At 37.2% G+C, this 21,502-nt stretch overlaps 1 protein-coding gene across 6 annotated transcripts in view; it reads right to left on the bottom strand.

The window, feature by feature from the left end:
* PFKFB1 (6-phosphofructo-2-kinase/fructose-2,6-biphosphatase 1) overlaps positions 1-21,502 on the bottom strand; it is a 48,039-nt gene that overhangs the window by 21,480 nt on the left and 5,057 nt on the right. For 5 of the 6 annotated variants that reach the window (XR_013761211.1, XR_013761212.1, XM_079124670.1 and 2 more), the window contains exons 2-6: positions 6,210-6,335; positions 3,272-3,365; positions 2,425-2,491; positions 1,484-1,558; positions 803-859 (exon numbers count right to left, since the gene is read on the bottom strand). Coding sequence is in view for 4 of the 6 variants with exons in the window: in XM_079124670.1 (XP_078980796.1) it covers positions 803-859; positions 1,484-1,558; positions 2,425-2,491; positions 3,272-3,365; positions 6,210-6,335 (419 nt within the window). In the remaining 2 variants the exon portion in view is untranslated. Of the gene's footprint in view, positions 1-802; positions 860-1,483; positions 1,559-2,424; positions 2,492-3,271; positions 3,366-6,209; positions 6,336-19,522; positions 21,143-21,502 lie in introns of those variants that run through there. The other variant, XM_079124671.1, reaches the window with a different exon arrangement.

The raw sequence follows: 21,502 nt of genomic DNA, 5'->3' as shown, positions 1-21,502 counted from the left end.
ATTAAAATCTAGACAAACATTTAACTGAGATTTCAAATACCTGATGTAGGAGATGATCTTTAAAGTCATCTTCTGTTCTTAAGCTCTGGTAATTTGATGAAGTAGGGAACAACAAAATGTGGTGAATGATCTAGTTCTAGATCATGTGACTAAATTCTAAGAGTGGTGATGGCTCTTATGTGAATTGTGGGAAGAATAAAGAACATAGGTTTTCAAGGCTGATAACCTTTTCAAGGCAGAGATAGCACTCCTATCTCTTTCTGGCTCTATAAATCTTTGACACTTCATTTATCCTGTTGGAACCCAGGTTTCCTCTCTGTAACATAGAAATTATCCCTAACATGCAGGTTTGTTGTGAAAAAAAAAATAATGAGAGTAAAATTTGATGCTTGGTGTATCTATTGGGCTTCCTACATACTGGCTTCACCTAATTTCATAGGATCATTGTGGACCAGGATGGTCAGGGATTGGTTCCTATGTAAAGTGAATGCAAAAGCTCAGGGAGGAGTACTTCCTTCAATTTTACAGAGATAAGCTGAGTGTGGTGGCAAACACCTGTGATTCCAGTGGTTCAGGATGCTGAGGCAGGAGGATCAAAAGTTCAAAGCCTCAGCAACTTATTGAAGCCCTAAGCAACTTAGTGAGACACTGACTCAAAATAGAAAAAAAATGAATAAAAGGTTAGGAATGTGGCCCAGTGGTTCAATCCCTGACACCAAAAAAAAAAAAATCTTAGAGATCTTTTTAGGTAGGAGACAAAACTAAAACAGTATAAGAAGGAAAGGTAACTGGTACTCCTTACCTTGATGTTTTCTGCAATGATGTCAGGGTCATTACAAATAGACTCAATGAAAAAGACCTATAATAGAAACATGCAAAAAGGTTCTGAGGTTGGGAATATAGCTCAGTGGTAGAGGTCTTGCCTAGCATGTGTGAGGCCTTTGGTTCAAACCCAGCTCTGAAAGAGAGAGAAGAAGAGAGACAGAGGTTTGGTCCCCAACTCCAAAAGGGGGGTGTTCCAGCTGGGGATTATATTTGGTAGGAGCCAAACACAGTTTGATCCATTTTCAATGGCTCTGAGTCATCCCCAGGGGCATATCTGACAATAGAATCTCATACAGTGATGCTTTCAGATTTGAGTTTTATGAGCTATTTTGGCCTTAAACTAAATGACCCTGGATTGTTGTTTTATGTTTCTACTACTTTTTAAGTCTACTGTATTTCTTATAGTAGCTCTTCACTCCTTCATCAATGTTATGCCCCACCCCCAGTGTCAACCCATTAGTAACTATTTTCCATTGCCTAATGTAGTACCTCTCCTTTCCTGTTCTGCTATGCTGCTTCTGACTATGCCCTGGAAAACCAGATGAATATGTTGAGTCTATGGTGGCCAATATAGTTTTTCTGAGTATTCTAGTTTGCCTTTTTTTGGAGTGTGTGCTGGATAAGTAGGCTCTAGATAAGAATGGGACTATTACTGTACCTTGTACCCATGTTCCTTTGCAAACTGCAGAATAAGAGACCGTCGTTCTCTGGTAGTGTTGGTGGCATCAAAAACCTAGAGATATGTAATGAGGTTGGCTTACTCTGAATCTAGTGTTGATAGAATACTCATTTTTGTCCATGCCTGTACTAAGTGGAAGACTTCCAAAAAGGAGTAGACTTTGAAGAGGGTCTTGAAGGAAAGGAAGAATTTTCAATTAACTTATCTCAATTTCACAAACACTTATCAAGCACTTACTGTCTGCCCAGAAATGTACCAGATCCTGTGAGTATAATAAGGCAAAAGAAAACTTGTATGCTATTATTAGGGTTATTTTACAGGTGAAGTAATTTAGGCCTAGAAGAAAGATTTGCCTTAACCACTCACTAAGAGTTGCTGACAGTAGAGCTAGGATTGGTTTCCTAAAGTCCTATGTGAGGCCTCTTCCTCCCTTATCAACTTGAAAGTCCTCAAGAATGGGAAACAACTCCCTGTTTTCAGCACCTTAGATCAGACCACTTGCAAATTTAAGAATATTTCTCCCTTTAGAATTTGGGCATGTTTAGGTAAATCTCTAGAACTAAAAAATGTTTGTACCCTAGTCTTATATTCTAGTATAGCCCTGCTGAATTCTTGTGGGTGCATCAGTAGTGAACAGTGATTAAGAGTGGGGATTCTCAAGCTACACAATCTGGATTTCAGTTTGGGCCTACCATATACATGTTGTGCTATCTTGAGAAATTATTTAATCTCTCTGTTCCATTCTTTCAGGCTTTCAAATGGGACATGGACAATATCTCATGGGGGTAGTGTGGAACTAAATTATTAATATAAGAAAAGTACTTAGAATAATATATGGCACAGTAGATTCTCAGTACATATTAACTATTTTCCATTCTAGAAGATACCCAAAGGAAAAAATAAAATGGAAATTTCTTTACCGCAACGTGACCTTCCTCACAACTAAGATATTTATGAACATCTTTTAGGGCTGCCAATGCACACTGCCTGAAAAAGATAGAGAAAGAAACAGATAAACTTTAACTCCAGGATGGGTTTCACTCTTTTTCTGAATTATCTTTTGCACCATATCTCATATATCTTACAATAAATTATTCATCTATTGAACATCTACACAGGATGTCTTATGTTCTAGGCACCATGCTTGAAGGCAGGAATAAAGTGACATGTCCGGGAAAGACTAAGTAATGACACCAGACCCAATTTTAAGGGTTTCAACATTGTGATAATGAGACTCAAGCTGAATGTCTTATTAACCAAGGTAGGGCCTACGTGTGTGGTCTTTAAGGTCAAAGTCATTCCATGGCATGAGTAATATTGTAACTGCAGGCATGACAGTGGTGATGTATTTTCAGCAAAAAATCCCTATAGTGATTGTTCATTGCTAGGTTCTACGGCGAAGACATGGATCAATACAAGAGACCCAGGCTCCATCCTGGAAGTACTCAGAATCACATAGGGGAAAGAGATCTTAAGGTTGAGTTGGTAAGACTAGAGAAGTTAGAGTGCATCAAGCTATTGAGACTTATCTCAAATGCCAGGCTAAGAAGTTTCTACTCTCCTGTCAGAAGTAGAAGAACATAAATGGTTCCTGAGAAGAGGATGGTTAGCAGGCTTTGAGCAGGATGGTGAAAGGGATGTCCCAATTACCCTTTGAGTAGGGCCTTGTCTCTGACCCAGGTTACTCTGTCCCACTCTCCCATGATCTGAAGAAAGGCCTCCCTCAGCCAAGGGGTAGCACAGGTCCATAATATGTTGGGTACTTACTTCCTGATTAGTAGGGCTTCCATGTTGTCTGGGAGAAAGAATTCGTAGTTCTTGTAGCTCACTGCCTCTCGTCGATACTGGCCTAAATTAAACACTGAAAGCAGGGAGCCCTAGTGAAGAGGTTGGGAAGATCCCAGTGGCCAAACAGTGTCCTTCTAGGGACCTCAGAGGTAGAAGAAGGTATAATTTTAAGCAATAAAATGTGCATATAAAGATTCAAATTATGAACTAGCAGCACATTATTTACCTCATAAGAGCCCTGCAAGTTAGGGATGATCATTCCCACTTTACAAATGAGGAAAATGAAGTTCAAAGATAAAAAAAATAATTTCACAGTTAAAAACTGGGGATCTGGGATTGAAACCCAGGTCTGTTTGTCTCTAAACTATTCTACTTTATTACAAACTATATCCCTTTAAATGTCTTACTCCACTGGAAAGATGAAGAAACAAAGATTCAGGAAGTAAAATCAACTAATCACCAGGGTCAAACTGAGTGAGGTGGTAACAGACATACACTGGGCCTTCTAAATCCTAGCCTAGTGCTATTTTACTTTTTTGTCTCAGGACAAAACATTTAAATCTAAATCTCTAGGCCATACTTTCCTACTTTTAATGGTGAAAAGTCACAGGGGGGTAAGGGAAAGCAAGAATGGAGGAAGGATGGATTGTATAGAGAAAAATGAGGGATGGGGCGGGAGTGGGGGGAAGGAAAAATAATAGAATGAGACAAATATCATCACCCTACGTACATGTATGATTACACAAATGGTGTGACTCTACTTCGTGTACAACCAGAGAAACTTAAGTTGTACCCCACTGTGTATGATGAATCAAAATTTAAAAAATAGTCATAGGGGAGAATAGTCATAGGAGAAGAGGATAAGAAGCCAAATGGGAAATATTTAATTCATTTATCCAACAAATACTTTTTGATGATGACTCTGTGAAGTAGAATATGAGTTCTGGATCTCAGAGAATAACCTAGTCTTCTTGATGGGGCCTTTAAGGAGCTCCCAAACGAGCAGGTAGGACAGTGAGTAAACCAGTAAAGAGAGCTTCCACATACTTTTTAAAGTGCTCTGACAGAGACAATATGGAGTCATGCAAAAGAGTGAAGGAGAAGGAAAGACAAATTCCATCTGGATTGATCTGAGATTTCTTAGAGAAAGCAGCATTTGAACCATGCCTATTAGGGTAGGTGCCTTTTATAGACATGGAAATAAGGGTAGGGAACAACCTGGAAAGGAACAACCTGAGCACAGGTATGGCATCAGTAGAAGACAGAGCATATTTGGGGATAATAGGTCATCCATTGTGACTGGAGCCTGAGAAGCTGGAAGGGGCCAATTGTGGAGGTCTTGAATGACAAGCTAAGGAGTCTGGGTTTAAACCTGCAGATCAAGGGGACCCTTAAAGGCTATAGGTATGTCCACCTTGTGCTTCGAAAAAAGACTCTGAAGGCCTCTTGGAGGAGTAAGTAAAATGGAGCAGATAGGGAGAAGAGGGGTCATGGTAAAGATCCATGCGCCACTGTACCATGTGTCCCTCCACTCAGCATAGGTTCCTCAGAGCTTGAAGTCCTCCATGAGAGTGGTTCCTTCTCATCTTACCTTCTGCCATGTCACCCTTCTCCCACATGACCTAGCACAAATATACCCTACCTGGGAAGTTTTTATGGCCTTTCAGTTGGTGATTTCCTCGCTAAGCCCCCTGCTCAAGGATTTCTAGGTGACATGAGCTATTCTTATGTATTCTAATCAGGTTGAGGACTCTTTAAGGACAGGGCAGAAGTCTAATCCATTGTTTCATCCCCAATGCCTGGCATGTGTTTTGGCACATGGAAAACCATTGGGAAACTCTCCATTGGTGGATTAGGTAAAAAAAAAAAAAAAGTAAATGAAGGAAAAGAAGAAATGAGGAAAAAAAGACAGGATCTGGGGTTTAGGATGTAGCTCAGCAGTAGAGTGTGTGCTTATCATGTACTAAGCTTTGGGTTCAATTGCAAGCACAGAGAGAAGACTTGAAGAGAGGGAGGAAAGATGAATACAGGAAAAAGGGTAGATGATAGGATGTTGGGATGGGCAAAAGAAATAAGCAGAGAAAGTGAATAGAGAAAAGGAAGGAACAGAACCAATATGGGATCCTTTTTCCTCTTCCCATGGGTAGGGCCAATGCATTAGATCTAGCACAGTAAGTGTCAGCTTGGAGTCAAACACATCCTGGTTCTGTCACTTACAGTCATTTGCCTTTGGACAAGGCACTTCATCTCTTTGGCCTTAATTTCTCCAACTATGAAATGATGAAGACATGAAAATGCTAATAAAATTAGTGATGTTGGCATTGCAATTATAGCAATGATAATAACACTAGTAAACTGCTCAGAGGATTGTTTTTGTGGTCATGGAACATCTTGAGAGCAGGCATTAAGTCTTTCTCTTTTTTTGTACCAGGGATTGAACCCAGAGGCACTTTAACCACTGAGCCGCATGCCCACCCGTTTTTATTTTATATTTTTATTTTGACATAGGGTCTCACTAAGTTTCTTAGGGCCTTGCTAAGATGCTGAGGCTAGCTTTGAACTTGTGATCCTACTGCCTCAGCCTCCTGAGTTGCTGGGATTATAGGTGTGTGTCACTGCACCTGGCAGAATTAGGTCTTAATACTAGTTTTCCTATGCTTACCACCCAACAGGGGATTGAGCACAGAACAGAAATGTTATGAGAACATAACATTTTTTTATAAGAAATTATAAAATTTATAAGAATGTAGAGGCCATGGTATATATTAGTATTAGTAGTAATAATGGTAGTAATGTAATCCAGGTAATAATGGCGATGGGGCATTTTTGGTACTGAGGATTTTGGTCTCCTACCTTACTCAGTTTTCTGCCAGTGTCCTGCAGTAGGGCTGTATAACAAATGGTTTCAGAGACATACCTTTAGTTGGTGTTCCTACCCAATTGAGATATCGTGTGAGCTTCGTGGAGATATAGGTCTTGCCTCGAGCTGGTAAACCCACCATGATCACCATCGTTGGGGAATTGGTAAACTGGGGTATGGATGCTGGAAGACAGAGAGTCAAAGTCTTATCCCCAGAATTATATAATATTCTGTCATTAGCTCAGAGATGTAGAGTTGGAAAGAGCATCTGTCTCACCATTACAAGGAAAAAAAAAGTTGAAAACTACATACTAATGAATTCATTTTTAAACTCATAAAAAAAACTGTATTTGCAGGATTAATAGCTAACCCCAAACCTGTAAAAACAGGCATCTGCTGGGAGCAAGAAGACACAGGTACAGGTATTTGCTTACCTGGGGCAGATGCAGCTGAACAACATATAAACTCCTAAGAAGATGCAACTAAAACTTATAAATGTATTGCTAAAAGCTGGTTGTGTGCCAATATGAGAATGTGAAGCACATGAGTGCTGTAAACATAGATGGTTTCATGTCATCTTGTTATTTTTTTCCAGAAATTCTACCAGGTACTGACAGGGAAGACTGAGAAGGATCCTAAAAAGATATCCAATAGTTCTGGTTTGGGGAGGAAAATGGATCAATAACCATTGCTGAAATTCTGCCCAGACCATTTCCTCTATATTCTCTATGGGGTTAAAAAAAGCCTTAATATACAGGGAGAAAGACAACAAAAAACTGTAGATCATAGCACTGGAGGAAACTCACTGCAGCTGGTAGTGGAATGGCCAATACCAGACCAATCTACCCTATTTCTTCTGAGCGGGAAGCCCCCTTAAATTGCAGAAGGAAGGGGAAATCTGAGAGCACTGGTGAAAACTCACTACAGGTGAAGGTGAGAAATGAGGGAAAGAGTTCCTAACTCATCAGGGGAAGGAAAATGTGCTAAGCCCACCATCACATTTGGAGGAGAGACAAGAATACTTGTGAAACTCACACCTCGAACAGTCAGGGTAAGCCTGCCTAAGCCTGAGACTTAATCAAAATAACATGGAATGTTACAGTCTCCTATTCCTCACTACCAGACCAAAAGTCACCATTAAAAATAACAGTGAAGTCAGGTATGATGGTGCATGCTTGTAATCCCAGTGACATAGAAGGATGAGGCAGGAGGATCTCAAGTTCAAGGTCAGCCTCAGAAATTTTGCGAGATCCTAAGCAACTAAGAGAGACACCATCTCAAAATGAAAAAAAAAAAGGTGAGGGGAGGCTTGGATGTAGCTCAGTAGTTAAGTGTTCCTGGGTTTAATCCCTGATACCAAAAACAAAAGGAGTGAAATACATTCATAAGAGATGTAAGAGATAGATTCTACAGGAAGCAGCCCAAAAGGTAGAATTGAGGATAGAATAAAAGTCCAAAGAGACAAAGCAGTCATCAGAACCAGACTGAGTTATGATTAAGATTTTTGAGTTATCAGAGAATTTAAAATAGATATTGTTAATGTGTTAAAGGCTCTATCAGAAAAGGTAATCATGCAAGATCACACAGATAATTTCAACAGGTGGATGGAAAGTGTAAGAAAGAATCAAATTAAGTGCAAGAGAAAAGGAAGAGAAAGGAGAAATGAATAAATAAAGAGAAAGAAAAGGAAAAAAGAAAGAAAACTGTACAAAACACTCAATATCTGTGGAGCAATATCTAGGAGTGTAACACATATATGCTTAGAATACAGAGAGGGAGGAAAGAGTGAGGCAGAAGAAATATTTGAAAGCATAATGGCCTAAGAAACACCAAGGAATAGATCTAAAACGTTCAGAGGACACCAAGCATGGTAAATTTCAAACACAGAGTCAGACATATCAAATTCATATTGCAGAAAGTCAGGACAAAAATAAAATCTTGAAGGGAGCCAGGAAGGAAAGGATAAGTGGGGAACATCTTACCTACAGAGAAACAAGAAGAAGAATTATACTAGACTTCTTGTCAGAAACCACATAAGCAAAAAAGACAATGGAATGAAACATTTAAAGTGCTCAAAGAAAAAAATTGCCAATCCAGATTTCTAAATTCAGCAAAACTGTATTTCAAACAAGGGAAGGGCTGGGGATGTGGCTCAGTGGTGGAGTACTTGCCTAGCATGACTCAGCCCCTGGGCGTGATTCCCCAGCACCACAAAGAAATGAAGGAAAAATGAAGACTTTTTCAAATAAACACCAATTTTCAAAAAAACACCTTGATGTTTTTTAGACAAATAAAACAAAATTAGCTGGGTGTGGAGGCACACACCAGTAATCCCACCTTGGGAGACTGATACAAGAGGATTGCAAGTTCAAAGCTAGCCTCATCAACATAGCGAGACCCTAAGCAATTTAGTGAGACCCTGTCTCAAAAAAGGCAGGGAGCTGGGGTTGTGGCCCCTGGGTTCAATCCCTAGTATATGTATAAAAAATAAAAACAGAAAAGTCATCATAAGCATATTTGCCTTATAAGAAATAGTAAAGGAAATACTTTAGGCAGAAAGTATATGATATAGGTCAAAAAATTGGGTCTACAAAATTAAAAGAAGAATGTTGGAAAGGAATAATGGCAAAATATCAACTTTTTCATATTCTTAATTTCCCTAAGTTATAATTGATTGTTTTTTCTTACTTTTTCACAAATCTTTTTTTATTTTATATTTTTTAAATTATTTTTTACAGATTTGATTTTGATTCATTGTACACAAATGAGGTACATCATTTCATTTCTATGATTGTGCATGATGTAGGTTCATACCATTCGTGCAATCACACATATACATAGGGTAATGATGGCTGTCTCATTCCATCATTTTTCATACCCCCCTCCTCCCTCTCATTTCCCTCTATGTAATCTAAATTTCATCCATTCTTCTCTCGCCCCCACTCCCCACCCCCATTACAGATGAATGGATAAAGAAACTATTGTATATATAAACAATGGAATATTATTCAGCCATAAAGAATAATATTATGGCATTTGCAGATAAATGGGTGGAATTGGAGAATATCATGCTAAGTGAAATGCCAAAAAAAAACCCAAAAAACCAAAGGCCAAATATTTTCCCTGATAAGTGGATGATAATTGATGGTTGAACAAAATAATAGTAACAATGTATTTTGTGTTGATAGTATATGTAAAAAGGATATGGACTACAACAATGACATAAAGAATGAAAGGAAGGAATTGGGAATATTCTACTATAAGGTATTGCACTACACATGAAACAGTATAGTGTTACATAAAAGTAAACCCAGATCATCTGAAAAGGTACTGTGCATATCACAGGAAGCCACTAAAAAAGGATTTTAAAAAAGATATAAAAAACAGGCATGGTGGTACATGCCTGTAATCTGAGCTCTTTGGGAGGCTGAGGCATGAGAACTGTCAGTTCAAGACCAGTCTTGGCAATTTAGCAAGATTCTGTCTCTAAAAACAAAAAAGACTCTGGGTGTGGTGGTACATGCCTGTAATCCCATAGGCTCGGGAGGACAGGAGGATACCAAGTTCAAAGCCAGCCTCAGCAATTTAGTGAAGCCCTAAGCAACTCAGTGAGACTCTGTCTCTAAATAAAATATAAAAAAAAGAGCTGGGGATGTTGCTCAGTGGTTAAGCAACCCTGGATTCAATCCCTGGTACCAACCAACCAACTCACAAGCAAAAAAAAAAAAAACCCAGAAAACAAAAACAACCAAAAAACCCCCACAAAAACATATAAATGCTAAGGAAATGCAGGAGATAAAATGAGATAATAAAAATGATCAAATATTCAAAGTCCCTTCTACTAGCTTTTCAAAAAAATATATACTACATTATTATTACCCTACAATGCAATAGCACACCAGAACTTCCTGCTCCTTTATAACTATAAATTAGTATCCACTGATCAAACTTACCCCAGCCCACTTCTTTGCCCAGCTCTGGAAACCACCATTCTGCTCTCAATTTTTATGAGAGAAACTATTTAGGTTCTGCATGAGTAAAATCATGTGGTACTTGTCTTTCTGTGCTTTGTTTATTTCTGGTAACCCATAAACATGTATAATTTTTATGTACTAGTTAAAATTTTTTAATGACCAAATATAATGAGAAAAGTTAGGAAAAAGGAGGGGGAAAAGAAGCAGAACAAATACAATGAATAAGAAATAGCAAGAACAAATTCAATGAATAGAAAATAGTTTGAAAGGTGGTAGATATTAATCCAACTATACAAAAATTACTTTCATTATGTATTCCTAAAGCTGCCAAAGGCGAAGATGATCTCATTGGATAAAAAAGCAAGATCCAACTACAAAACAGTGTATGTTTTTTGTTGTTTATAAAACATATAGGGCTGGATCTGATTCTGAAATCTTTACTCTCTCACTAATACAAATATAAAACCTTGATAAAATGCCTGGACACAGATATGAATACTGAAAAATAAATATATGTATAGGTGGATGAATCAGGGAAGAACACCAGAGTTAAAAGGATCACGTAAACAGTTGGAAGTTCATTATATTTTTTCTTCATCAGTATCATGAGCCTGAATTCAATATGGCATGAAACCCAAAAGTGAACATCCTTCAGCAGACATTCAGATTCACAAGAAAGATTATAGTTTGGGCTTAAGAAATGGAAATGAGAAATTGAGTTCAGAGAAATTTCCCTGAAATCCCTTGGGTTTTTTATTTACTCTACTTGTTTGGTTCCACAGTGAAGGTGGCAACAGCAAAAATGGTCCAGAAGCATGAATGTCCCAGAATGGGAGCCTCTAGGAATCAAAACTTAACTGTGGCATAAGATCCTTTCTGTAGGTTGAGACACAGTGTGAGGAGGACCCAAGCAGACTTCACACAAATGTTTCCTCTCTTCTCTTGCAACTTGTTTCTGGACATGACAGTGGGTAGTTTCTGAACAGTGGACAGAAAATGGGAACCTAGGGAATTGGGAAGTACTAAAAATGTAGGGAAGAGTAAAGAGTTCTTCTATGACCTGTGAGTGTTTTGATCCTAATTACCATACCAAGGATTTGGAGGCTCAACTAGCTAGGAGACCTTCATTCATGTACCAGACTGACCACTAGGTGGTGCACATATAGGGTAGTCCTAAATAGTACTACTACAAAAGGTTTGAAAATTGAACTGATGGTGGAACCACAATATACAGAAGGCTAGAAGAAAAATGTCTCCATAGGATGCAAGCAAGATTCATAATCTCAAAACAATACTTACAATCTCCAGGATATAAGCTAAAATCTATCAGTGCTGTGGTTTGGATATGATTTAATTATGTCTCCCAAGGGTACATTGTGATTGAAGGCTTGGTTATAAGGGTGGTAATATTAGGAGGGGATGCCTTGTGGAAGGTCCATGGGTCATTGGGGACATATTAAGGTAGTTTTTGTGCAACTTCTTTATAGTTCTCATGTGACTGCTTGAATTCCTATAAGTAGATTGCGATAAAAGGAGGAAATCTGGCCCCACCCATCTTCTCTTTCTGTTCCTGTTCAAGGTGTGACCACTGGTGTTACTACATGTGCTCCCACCATGATGTGCTGCCATCTATTACCCTTGTCAGAGGCCAAACCAATGTCCCACACCCCTAGCCCAATCAGTGGTAGGGTGATTGCCTAACATGCACGAGGCCTTGGGTTTGGTCCCCATTAAAAAAGGAAGGAAGGGAGAAAGAAAAGTTAATCAAAAGTATGGCAAAGAAACTTGAAACTGTCAAAAAAGACTACATGAATTCTTAAAAGAATCAAACAAAACTTGTAGAAATTAAAAATAAAAAGTATTGAAACTAAAACCTACATACAGGGTTAAGCAGCAAATTACAGATGAAGAGATAATTAGTGAACTGGAAAATAAATTAGAAGAAATTAAATAGAATGTACCATAGAAATAAGAAGTATACAAATATTAAAGAAAAATTTAAAGATATGACTAGAATGATAAAGTCTGCCATGGATCTAACTGTAGTTACACAGAGGATGGAATGTTGGAGAAGCAATATCCAAATAAACTATATGTGACAGAATTTTTCAGAATTGATGAAAGACATCAGTCTTCAGGTTAGGGAAATCCAACTTTAAAAGAAAAAAAACAAAAAGAATCAATATTTAGAAAAAACATAATCAAATTGAAGAATGATAATGCTAAACAGGTCTTAAGAGCAATCAGAGATAATAGAAATATTACCTAATAAGAGTAATAATTAGATTCACAGTTAACATGTCAACAACAATAATGAAAAATGAGGCAGTTGAATAATAGCATTAAAGTTTTATGAGAAAATAACTTAGCCCAGAATCATGTATTCACAAAAAATTTTTTCAAGAATGAGGATGTGATAAACACATTTTCATACAACTCTAAATTTATTACCAACAGACCTTCAATAAGAGGGGTTCTATGACATGTACTTCAGGCACAAGACAAATAATCACAGAAGGAAAGGCTGAGGGGTATGAAGGAATGAAGAGCAAGTAAAATGGTAAACATGTGGGTAAAGTTAAGCCAACATTGGCTTGAGAAACATCAATAAAAATGTGAAATTTGTGAGTTTATAAAAGAACCAAGAAATTTCCAATTTCAGTTCCAAGATGTTGGAAGTTGTTGCTCTCATCTTTACATGGAAACATTTGGTCAAACTGAAATTCAATGACTTTCATGAACCCATCAGAGAAGTGAAGCAATAGAGGAAAATGCAACCTTGAAATGGGAAGAGTCAAGTGTTTTAGATAGAGAGAGCAAGGAAGATTTGCTTCCCCAGAGCAGAAGGCACTGAATGCCAAGAGGCTAATAGAATACCTAAATAGTAATTTTGACAAACTGCTGAAGGTTGAGTGTAGATTAGCACAAGAGTAAGAAGCTCCTAGAGGTTGAAGTCTTTAAATTCTCCACATTTCCACAGCATTTTCTTTAAGAAGTCCCACAAGGTTGTCATGGAAAGGATAAAAGGATGGGATACTGGTTGAAGACTGGCAAGCATAGCCATTGTAATCACTCTCACGCTCTTCTCCCTAACAAAGGACTGAGTTACAGAAGGAAGGACTTGGCAATTTTGAAGCTTCATAATTAATCTTCAATAGAGGAAAAGAAATCTGTCCCACATTGTCCCTTTCCAGTCTTCATGTCTTTCCTAAGGGGAAAAAAAAGCCATAGTTAACAGGAGAGAGGACTTTAAGGAAGTAGATTGGGAATGCTGTAGCCAAGGAAAGGATGGAAATATTTCTGATGGTCACAGCCCCAAGATACTGGTCTACTGTGCATTCCAAAAACTGGAATTTAATTTACTCAGAGGACCAGTAAACAGTCCCCTGCCCCAAAACACTTATTTGCTAATAAACTCCTAGTAATAACAGTGATTCCTACTGAGGGAGCAGAAAGAGAGAGACTCTCTAAAGTACAACCCAAAGGGAATTGCAAAAGCCCATGAGAGAGACAGAGAGAGGTCTTCAGGGAAATTTGAAGCCTCTGGTATTTATAACTAAAATCAAATGTGGGAAAACTAGGACAAAGGGAAAAGTTTGAATGAATCTATAAAAAAGATCAGGAGACATACCTTACCTGTGAAGGAACAATTATTGCTTTCAGAGTGCTTTTTATCAGAAACCATAGAAACAAGAAGACAGTGTAATGAAATATTTGAAATATTGGAAGAAAAATTTGCCAAACCAGAATTCTATATTCAGCAATATTTTCATAAAAATGAATTCATCCCTAGCAGATTTCCTTTGCAAGAAATGTTAAAAGTTCTTCAGGTATAGTGAAAATTATATAGCTCAGAAAATTTGTATCTACATAAAGAAGAGAATTGGAAAGAATTATATAGAGATAAAATCTAATGTTTAATATTTGTAATTGATATAAAAGATAATTGTTTTTAAAGCAATAATAGCAGCAATGATACCATATGGATAAATAAAATGAATAACAGCAGTGTCCCAAAGGAAAGGATGGAGGAATTGGGAATACTTGGCTATAAAGTCCCTAAACTACACTTGAAGTTGTAGTGTTATTTGAGGATGAATTTAAATTATTTAAAAGTTATATTGCTAAGAAGCTGCTATGGTGTGAAGATGTCCCTTCCAAAATTCAGGTATTGACACTTAATGAACAAAGAGATGGTATTAAAAGATAAGTTCTTTAAGTGGTTATTAGGTCATGAGGGCTGCTCCCCTTGTGAATAGGCTTAAGACCCTTATAAGAGATTGCATACATTATTTCTTTTCCTTCTACCTTCCACTGTGTGAGCACAGTTTCTTCCACTCTGGAGGATACAGCAACAAGACATCATCTTGAAAGTGGACAACAGTCCTCAATAGATAACCAAACTGGTTAATGCCTTGAACTTGTATCTCCCAGCCTTCATAAGTGTGAGAAAATAAATTTCTGTTTTTATAAATTACCCACTCTCAGACATTTTGTTATAGCAGTACAAAAAAGACTAAGACATTAATCATTAAAAATAAGGTTGGAGGGCTTGGAGTGTAGCTCAGTGGTAGAGTGCTTCCTAGCATGTGTATGGCCCTGGGTTCAATCACCAATACCAAAAAAGTTAATAAGAAGAATGATAAAAGGAAACATAACTAATAAGAGCTAGAACTGAATCACATGAAATGCCCATTTTAAAACCAGAGAAGGCAGAAAAAAGGGAAAAAACAGAACAAATGTAATGGGTTGAGAAAACATTAAAGGTGGTAGATTTCAATCCACCTGTATCAATACTCCTTTAAATGTGAATGGTCTAGATATACCATTAAAACAAAAAGTATTGAAATGGATGAAAACACAAAATCCATTTTGAATAAAAAGACTGACATTGGTTAAAAATAAAGGGATAGCTCTCTTTTTCTTTGCCATTGTGGCATGCACTTGACTCCAATCCTCACCAGGTCTTGCAACAAGACTTTCAGTATCAACCAACTTATGGCCAAGAAACAAAAACAAAACTGTCCTGTTAACAAATGTATTCCAATGAAAACAGGTAATAAAATCAGGTATAACTCCAAGAGGAGACATTGGGGAAAAACCAATTGGGGTCATTGAAGAATTGCACATGAGATGGCACACATTTTTATGCTGTATCAAGGTCACTATCATATCAAGTTGAAAAGGTCACCACTGTGTGGACAATAGAACATGTTTTATTGCAAATCTGATTATTCTCTTTGTTCTATGTTCTGCAATATGTTCAGTAATAAATATGTGAAAACTTTTGGAAAAATTTAGTAAAGAGATGCTCATCCTTGAAAACCTCTTTATCCCCAAGGGCTAAATAGAAAATGAAGATTACAGAAAGGATCAAAAAGCAAAGCTGTTTATTTTGGAAGAATTATTAAAGTGACAAACTTCTTAAATTTAACCAAAGATGTGAAATATCTCTACAATGAAAATTATAAAAACATTGAAAAAACGAAGAGGACATAAATTAGTGGAAAAACATCCTTTGTTCATGCATGGGAAGAATTAATACTGTTGAAATGTCCATAATACCCAAAGCAATTTATAGATTCAAAGCAATCCCCATCAGAATACTTTTCCTTTGGTAACAGGGATTGAACCCAAGGGTGCTCAACCACTGAGCCACATCCCCAGCCCTTTTAAACTTTTTATTTAGAGACAGGATCTCGTTAAGTTGCTTAGTGCCTCCATAAGTTGCTGAGGCTGGCTTTGAATTCCCGATCTTTCTGCCACAGCCTCCTTGGCCACTGGGATTATAGGCATGCGCCACTGCACCTGGCCCCTATCAGATTATTAATGGCATTCTTCACAGAACTAGAAGAAAACAATTTTAAGATTCATATGGAACCAAAAAAATTAAAAAAAAAATAGCCAAAGCCATTCTGAGCAAGAAGAGAAAGCAGGCAACATTATGCTACTTTGCTTCAGTTCATATTACAAAGCTGCAGTAATCAAAACAGCATGATATTGGCATTAAAACAGCCACATAGACAAAAGGAACAGAATAGAGAGCCTAGTAGCAAACCCACACATCCATAGCTAAACAATTTTCAACAAAGGTACTAAGAACACATGTGGGACAAAGGACAGTATTTTCAAAATGGTAATGGGAAAATTGAATATCCACATGTAGAAGAATTAAGCTAGACACCTCTCTCTCACCAGTTACAAAAAAAATCAGGTAAAAATGGAGAAAACACTTAAATATAAGACCTGAAACTATTAAACAACTAGGACAAAACAGGAGAAATTCTTTAGGACATTGGAATGAGCAAGGATTTTTTTTGGACAAAGTTCTCAAAACACAGGAAACTGAAGTGAAAATAATCAAATAGAATTACATAAAACTAAAAGGGTTCTGCACAGCAATGGAAACACTTAACATAGTACAGAAGCCATTTAAAGAATGGGAGAAAATATTCATAATGTACACATTTGGCAAGGGGTTGATACCCAGGAACTCCAAAAACTCAATAACAAAAAAGCTAATAAAATGTGCAATTCATCAAAGTAGACATTTATCAAGAAGACATACAAATGGCCAACAGGCACATGAAAAAATGCTCAATCTCTCTAATTGGCAGAGAAATACAAACCAAAACTACAATGAGATCTCACCTCACCCCAAATAAGAATAGCTAGTACCCAAAAGTCTAAAGATATCAAGTGATGGTGAGGATGTGGAGAAAAAGGGAACCCATGTACACTGTTGGTGGGAATGTAAATTAGTACAGTCATTATGAAAAACAATATGGATGTTCCTCAAAAATTAAAAATAGAACTGCTATATGGTCAGGCAATCCCACTACTAGTATTTATTCATAGGAATTAAAACACCTCAAAAATATAAGATAGGGACTGGGGATGTAGCTCAGTGGTAGAATGCTTGCCTAGCATGTGCAAGACCCTGGGTCCCATCCTTAGTATTGAAAAAAATAATGATAGAACTATTATATGATCCTGCAATCTCACTACTGGCATTTATCCATAGGAAATAAAATCAGTATGTTGAAGAGACATCTGCACTCTCATGTTCATTGCAGCACTAGTCACAATAGTGATTAAATAGAAACAACCACTTATGAATGGATAAGGAAAATGTATATATACGTATACACCATGGAATACTATTCAACCACAGAAAGAATGAAATCCTGTCATTTTTCACAACATAAATGGAACTGGAGATCATTATTCTAAGTGAAATATGCGAGGCACAGAAAGATAAGTGCTTTATGATCTCACTAATATGTGGAGTCTAAAAAGGTTGATCTCATAGAAGTTGAGGGTAGAGTGGTGGTTACCAGAGACTGGGACAGTGTAGTGGGATGGAAAGTTTGATCAATGGATGGTAAGATATAGTTAAATAGGAGCAAGAAACTCTAAAGTACTACATTGCACAGTATGGTGACTATAGAAGACTATTATGCACTATTCATTTCAAAACGCTAGAAGAAAGAATTGTGAAAGTTTTTCAACACAAAGAAGTCATAAATATTTGGGGAGATAGATAGGTTCACCTGGATTTAAACATCATACAATATTTTACATGTATTGAACATCACATAGTAAGTACCCCAATAATATGTACAAGTTTTATGCTTTTGTGAGTCAGTTAAATATTGGGCTGGGGGTGTATTTCAGTGGTAAAGTGCTTGTCTAGTATATGTGAGGCACTGGGTTTGATCACCAGCACTGCAAATAAACAAAATAAAATATATTTTTAAAAACTATACATATTCCTCTATTGTAATTATAGGTTGCCTTCCAATGAAAGCCAAAAGTAGGGGGAGGCAAAATTCTGGCAAGATTTATCAAGAGAAAAAAAGAAAGTACAAATAATGACAGAACAAAAAAAGAGCAGATATAACTGCAGATTCAAAGATACAAAGATAAGAACTTCATACAAATAAGTTTGAAAACTGATGTGAAATAGAGAAATTCCTCAAAAACCATAACTTAACAAGGCTGCCTTAAGTAGAAATAGCAAAACTAAAATTATTCCATAACTATTAAAGAAATTGTATCTGTTAAAAATTTAAAGGAGACACCAGGCCCAGATTAGTTTACCTGGAAGTTCTGCCAAATATTTGAGGAACAGATAGTTCCTTGGACAAACTGTCAGAGAACGGAATGAAAGAAAATAGTTCTCACCTCATTGCATGAGGGTTAGTATAACCTTGACACCAAAATCAGACAAGGCAACATGAGAATGGAAAAACTGCAGGCCAATCTCCTCCCTGAACAAAATTTTAAAGTTCTAAACAAAATTTTATTGAACTAAAATTTTTTTATTTATCCCAGGACTGCAAGTTCAGTTCAGCATAAGAAAAATTCTAATGCAATGAAACATATTAACATGTTAAAATAGGACATCATCATGTCATCTCAGAAGATCTAGAAAACATGTTTAATAAAATTCATCATCCACTCATCTTTTAAAACTACTGGCTAACTAGGAATAAACAGGAACTTCCATAATGTGTTAAATTATATCTACTAAAAAAATAGCAAATTTACTCAGTGGTGAAACTAAAAGCACTCCCTTTAAAATCAGGATCAACATAAGAATTCATTATTCACATTTCTATTCAATACTGTACCATGCATTGTTGGATGTGGAAGGTCTTAGTAGTGTAGAAATACAAGGAAAAGAGAAAAAAAAACCAAGAGGATTGGAGGAAGAAAATGAAAACTGACATTAACATACAAATTACCAAAACTCATAAGAAATTTTAGCAAGTTTGCTAGTTACAAATTTGGTATACAAGAAACAATTGTATTTGTGTACATTAGCATCACCCTGCCACAAAACTTAATTTTCTAAAAAGATATTTTTGCCATAGCAACAGAAATCAACAAGAATATAAACTTGAATGATATGCAAGTCCCTTGTAGATTAAATTAAAAACTTCACATAAATAACTTGAAAAAACTACATAGAGAGACATACTATGTTTAGAGACGCCTAAACAAAGATGTTAACTCTCCTCAAATTGATAAATGTGATTACTATCAAATTCCTAAAAGTTTTATCTGTGTGTATAGCTTGAAAAGCTGATTCCAGAACATATGGGGAAGGGCAATTGGTCAAGAATAGCTAAGACACTATAAGAAGAACAAAATGGAGGAACTTCCTCTAACAAGATGTACAAGAACGCCCATTGCAAGTCCATTGCACTATTTTTCTTAACCCAAAACTGAAAACTACCTAAATGCTCGTCATCAGTAAGATGGATAAACAAACTGCAGGATATTCACAAAATGTAATTGTACATGGCAAGGAGAATAAACAAACTGCAAAAACCATTATATAGATGACTCACATAAACATAATGTTGGATGGTAAAAGAACATACACACCTTTTCAAACCCTTTACACATGTTGATGCAGTTAATACTCAGAATGTCATTAAGCGATTGCATGTCTTCTAGAGAGAATGCTCCAAGCATTCCTTTCTGATTCAGACCTTTCTGGGGTTAAAATAGCCTGGTCTCCCCAGAATCAGAAGTAAGGCAGACATGCCTGGGCAGGACTTGGCAACCACCATCCAATTTTTGGCATCTGTGTTCTGGCAAATTTCAGTTGATCACTAAAGAGTATGTGTGTTGTGTACACAGAGCCCCATAGTTGGTTCCAGTTAATGGTAGAGTGGAAGTAGCAGTGATCATTTACTGAACATATGCTATGTGCCAGGCTCAGGGCTTGATGCTGGGGATATGGTGGTTAATAATACCATACAACCAATTTCTTGTTTAAATAATAACATTTAATTGAGTGCATACTATGTGCTGAACACTCTTCTAAGCACATTATATGCTTTAGTTTATCCAATCTTCACAACAATACTATTAGTAATTTCATTTTACAAGTAAGGAAACAGGAGCACAGATTTACCCAAAATCACAGAGGAAAGACATGGCAAAACTGGGACTGAAACTTAGCCAATATTGGATCTGAAACTTCTGAATCAGTAAATCACTCCAGCAACACTGGGAGGTAGGTATTAGTTCTGGTTTATAGCTAAGGAAAGTGAGACTCAGAACTAAAGTGAGCACATACTGATTTTGTATTTCTATGGGACAGAGACTATATTAGGTGATGAATGCATATTATCTCTCCAACCTGAAAGACAAGAGTTCCCAGGAATATAAGGGTTCTGACTCTGGAGGATTGTTGTGTTCAGAGTGGCTTGCCTGTTTGCCAGATAAACTTAACAGGATAAAGAATGGCTGGGTGGGGAGGGTTAGAATGAAGTTCTGTTTCATCCAGGCTCCTAGATCTCCAGATGAGTGAGTGAAATTGCTGGTTTAGAGCAGCTGGAGACTGGTTTTGGTCCTTTATTATTCCTCCATCCACACCTTACATCCTAAACACTATACTTAATGCACAATATCTTCCTGGACCCTCTAAACAACTACTGTTCCCCCAATAACCCAGAGTCTAGAACGCTTCTAGCATTAGGAGTGTGGAAGCCTGGTCAGCTGGTTCTTCAGATGGCTGAGTCTCACAGTCCACAGCTGCCTTATCTCCACCCACCTTCTGCTCCTTAGGCCATAATACTTGGGATGGAAATACCTTGGTATACAATTATCCCCTGTTATCTACAGAAAACGGTATATTAAAGTTTAAAAAGTTCATTTGCACGTTTTGTTTGCTTCTCTTTTGTCCCTGCTTCTTCTTAAATTTTTAAAGCAAACACACTGCATTGGTAGGCTTGTCCTGAGAGACTACATACTTTTCTCCTCAAATCCTCAGAGCAGAAGGAGGGTCTTGCATTGCCAGGAAGGCAATAAAAGAGTGCAACACTTAACCTTTCCCAGTCCAGGCAGGTATAGACTTCTTAGAAGAGGCCTGTGAAAGGGGAGGAGTGATGCTGGCCAAAAAGATGGTACGATTGTGTACTCAGCACCTGTCCCGTGGGGAATGATGCCAGGAACCACCACCTTATTTCACTCGGGCAAAATCAAACAAGACCAATTTCCAGACACATCACAGAATTAACTGAAATGAAATATTCCAGGATAGCACTGAATAGTCCCAAACTAGAACCCTCAAATTCCAAATATGAAACATTACAAATAAGCTTTACGTACAAAAGAAGAAGTTTCTAGTCAAAGATCCCTGTGATCAAGATGGTCTTTACCTAATCCTTATTCTTAGTTCTGTATTCCTCTCTCTTTCCTCACCTCCCTGATATTGGCTGCTTGTTAACCTACAGTTATTTCACTCAGCTGTTCATCCATTCCAACTTTTAGGTTAAGGTGGGAGTGGATGTCAGGCCTCCTTTGCTCTTCTACGCCAACTCTATCACCACCACCTTGAAGCCCACAAAAGTAAAC

This window comes from Sciurus vulgaris, assembly GCF_902686455.1.
Source record: "Sciurus vulgaris genome assembly, chromosome: X".
NCBI lineage: Eukaryota > Metazoa > Chordata > Mammalia > Rodentia > Sciuridae > Sciurus > Sciurus vulgaris.
The sequence above is the reverse complement of the archived record's forward strand: the minus strand, read 5'-3'. Positions and strand labels throughout refer to the sequence as shown.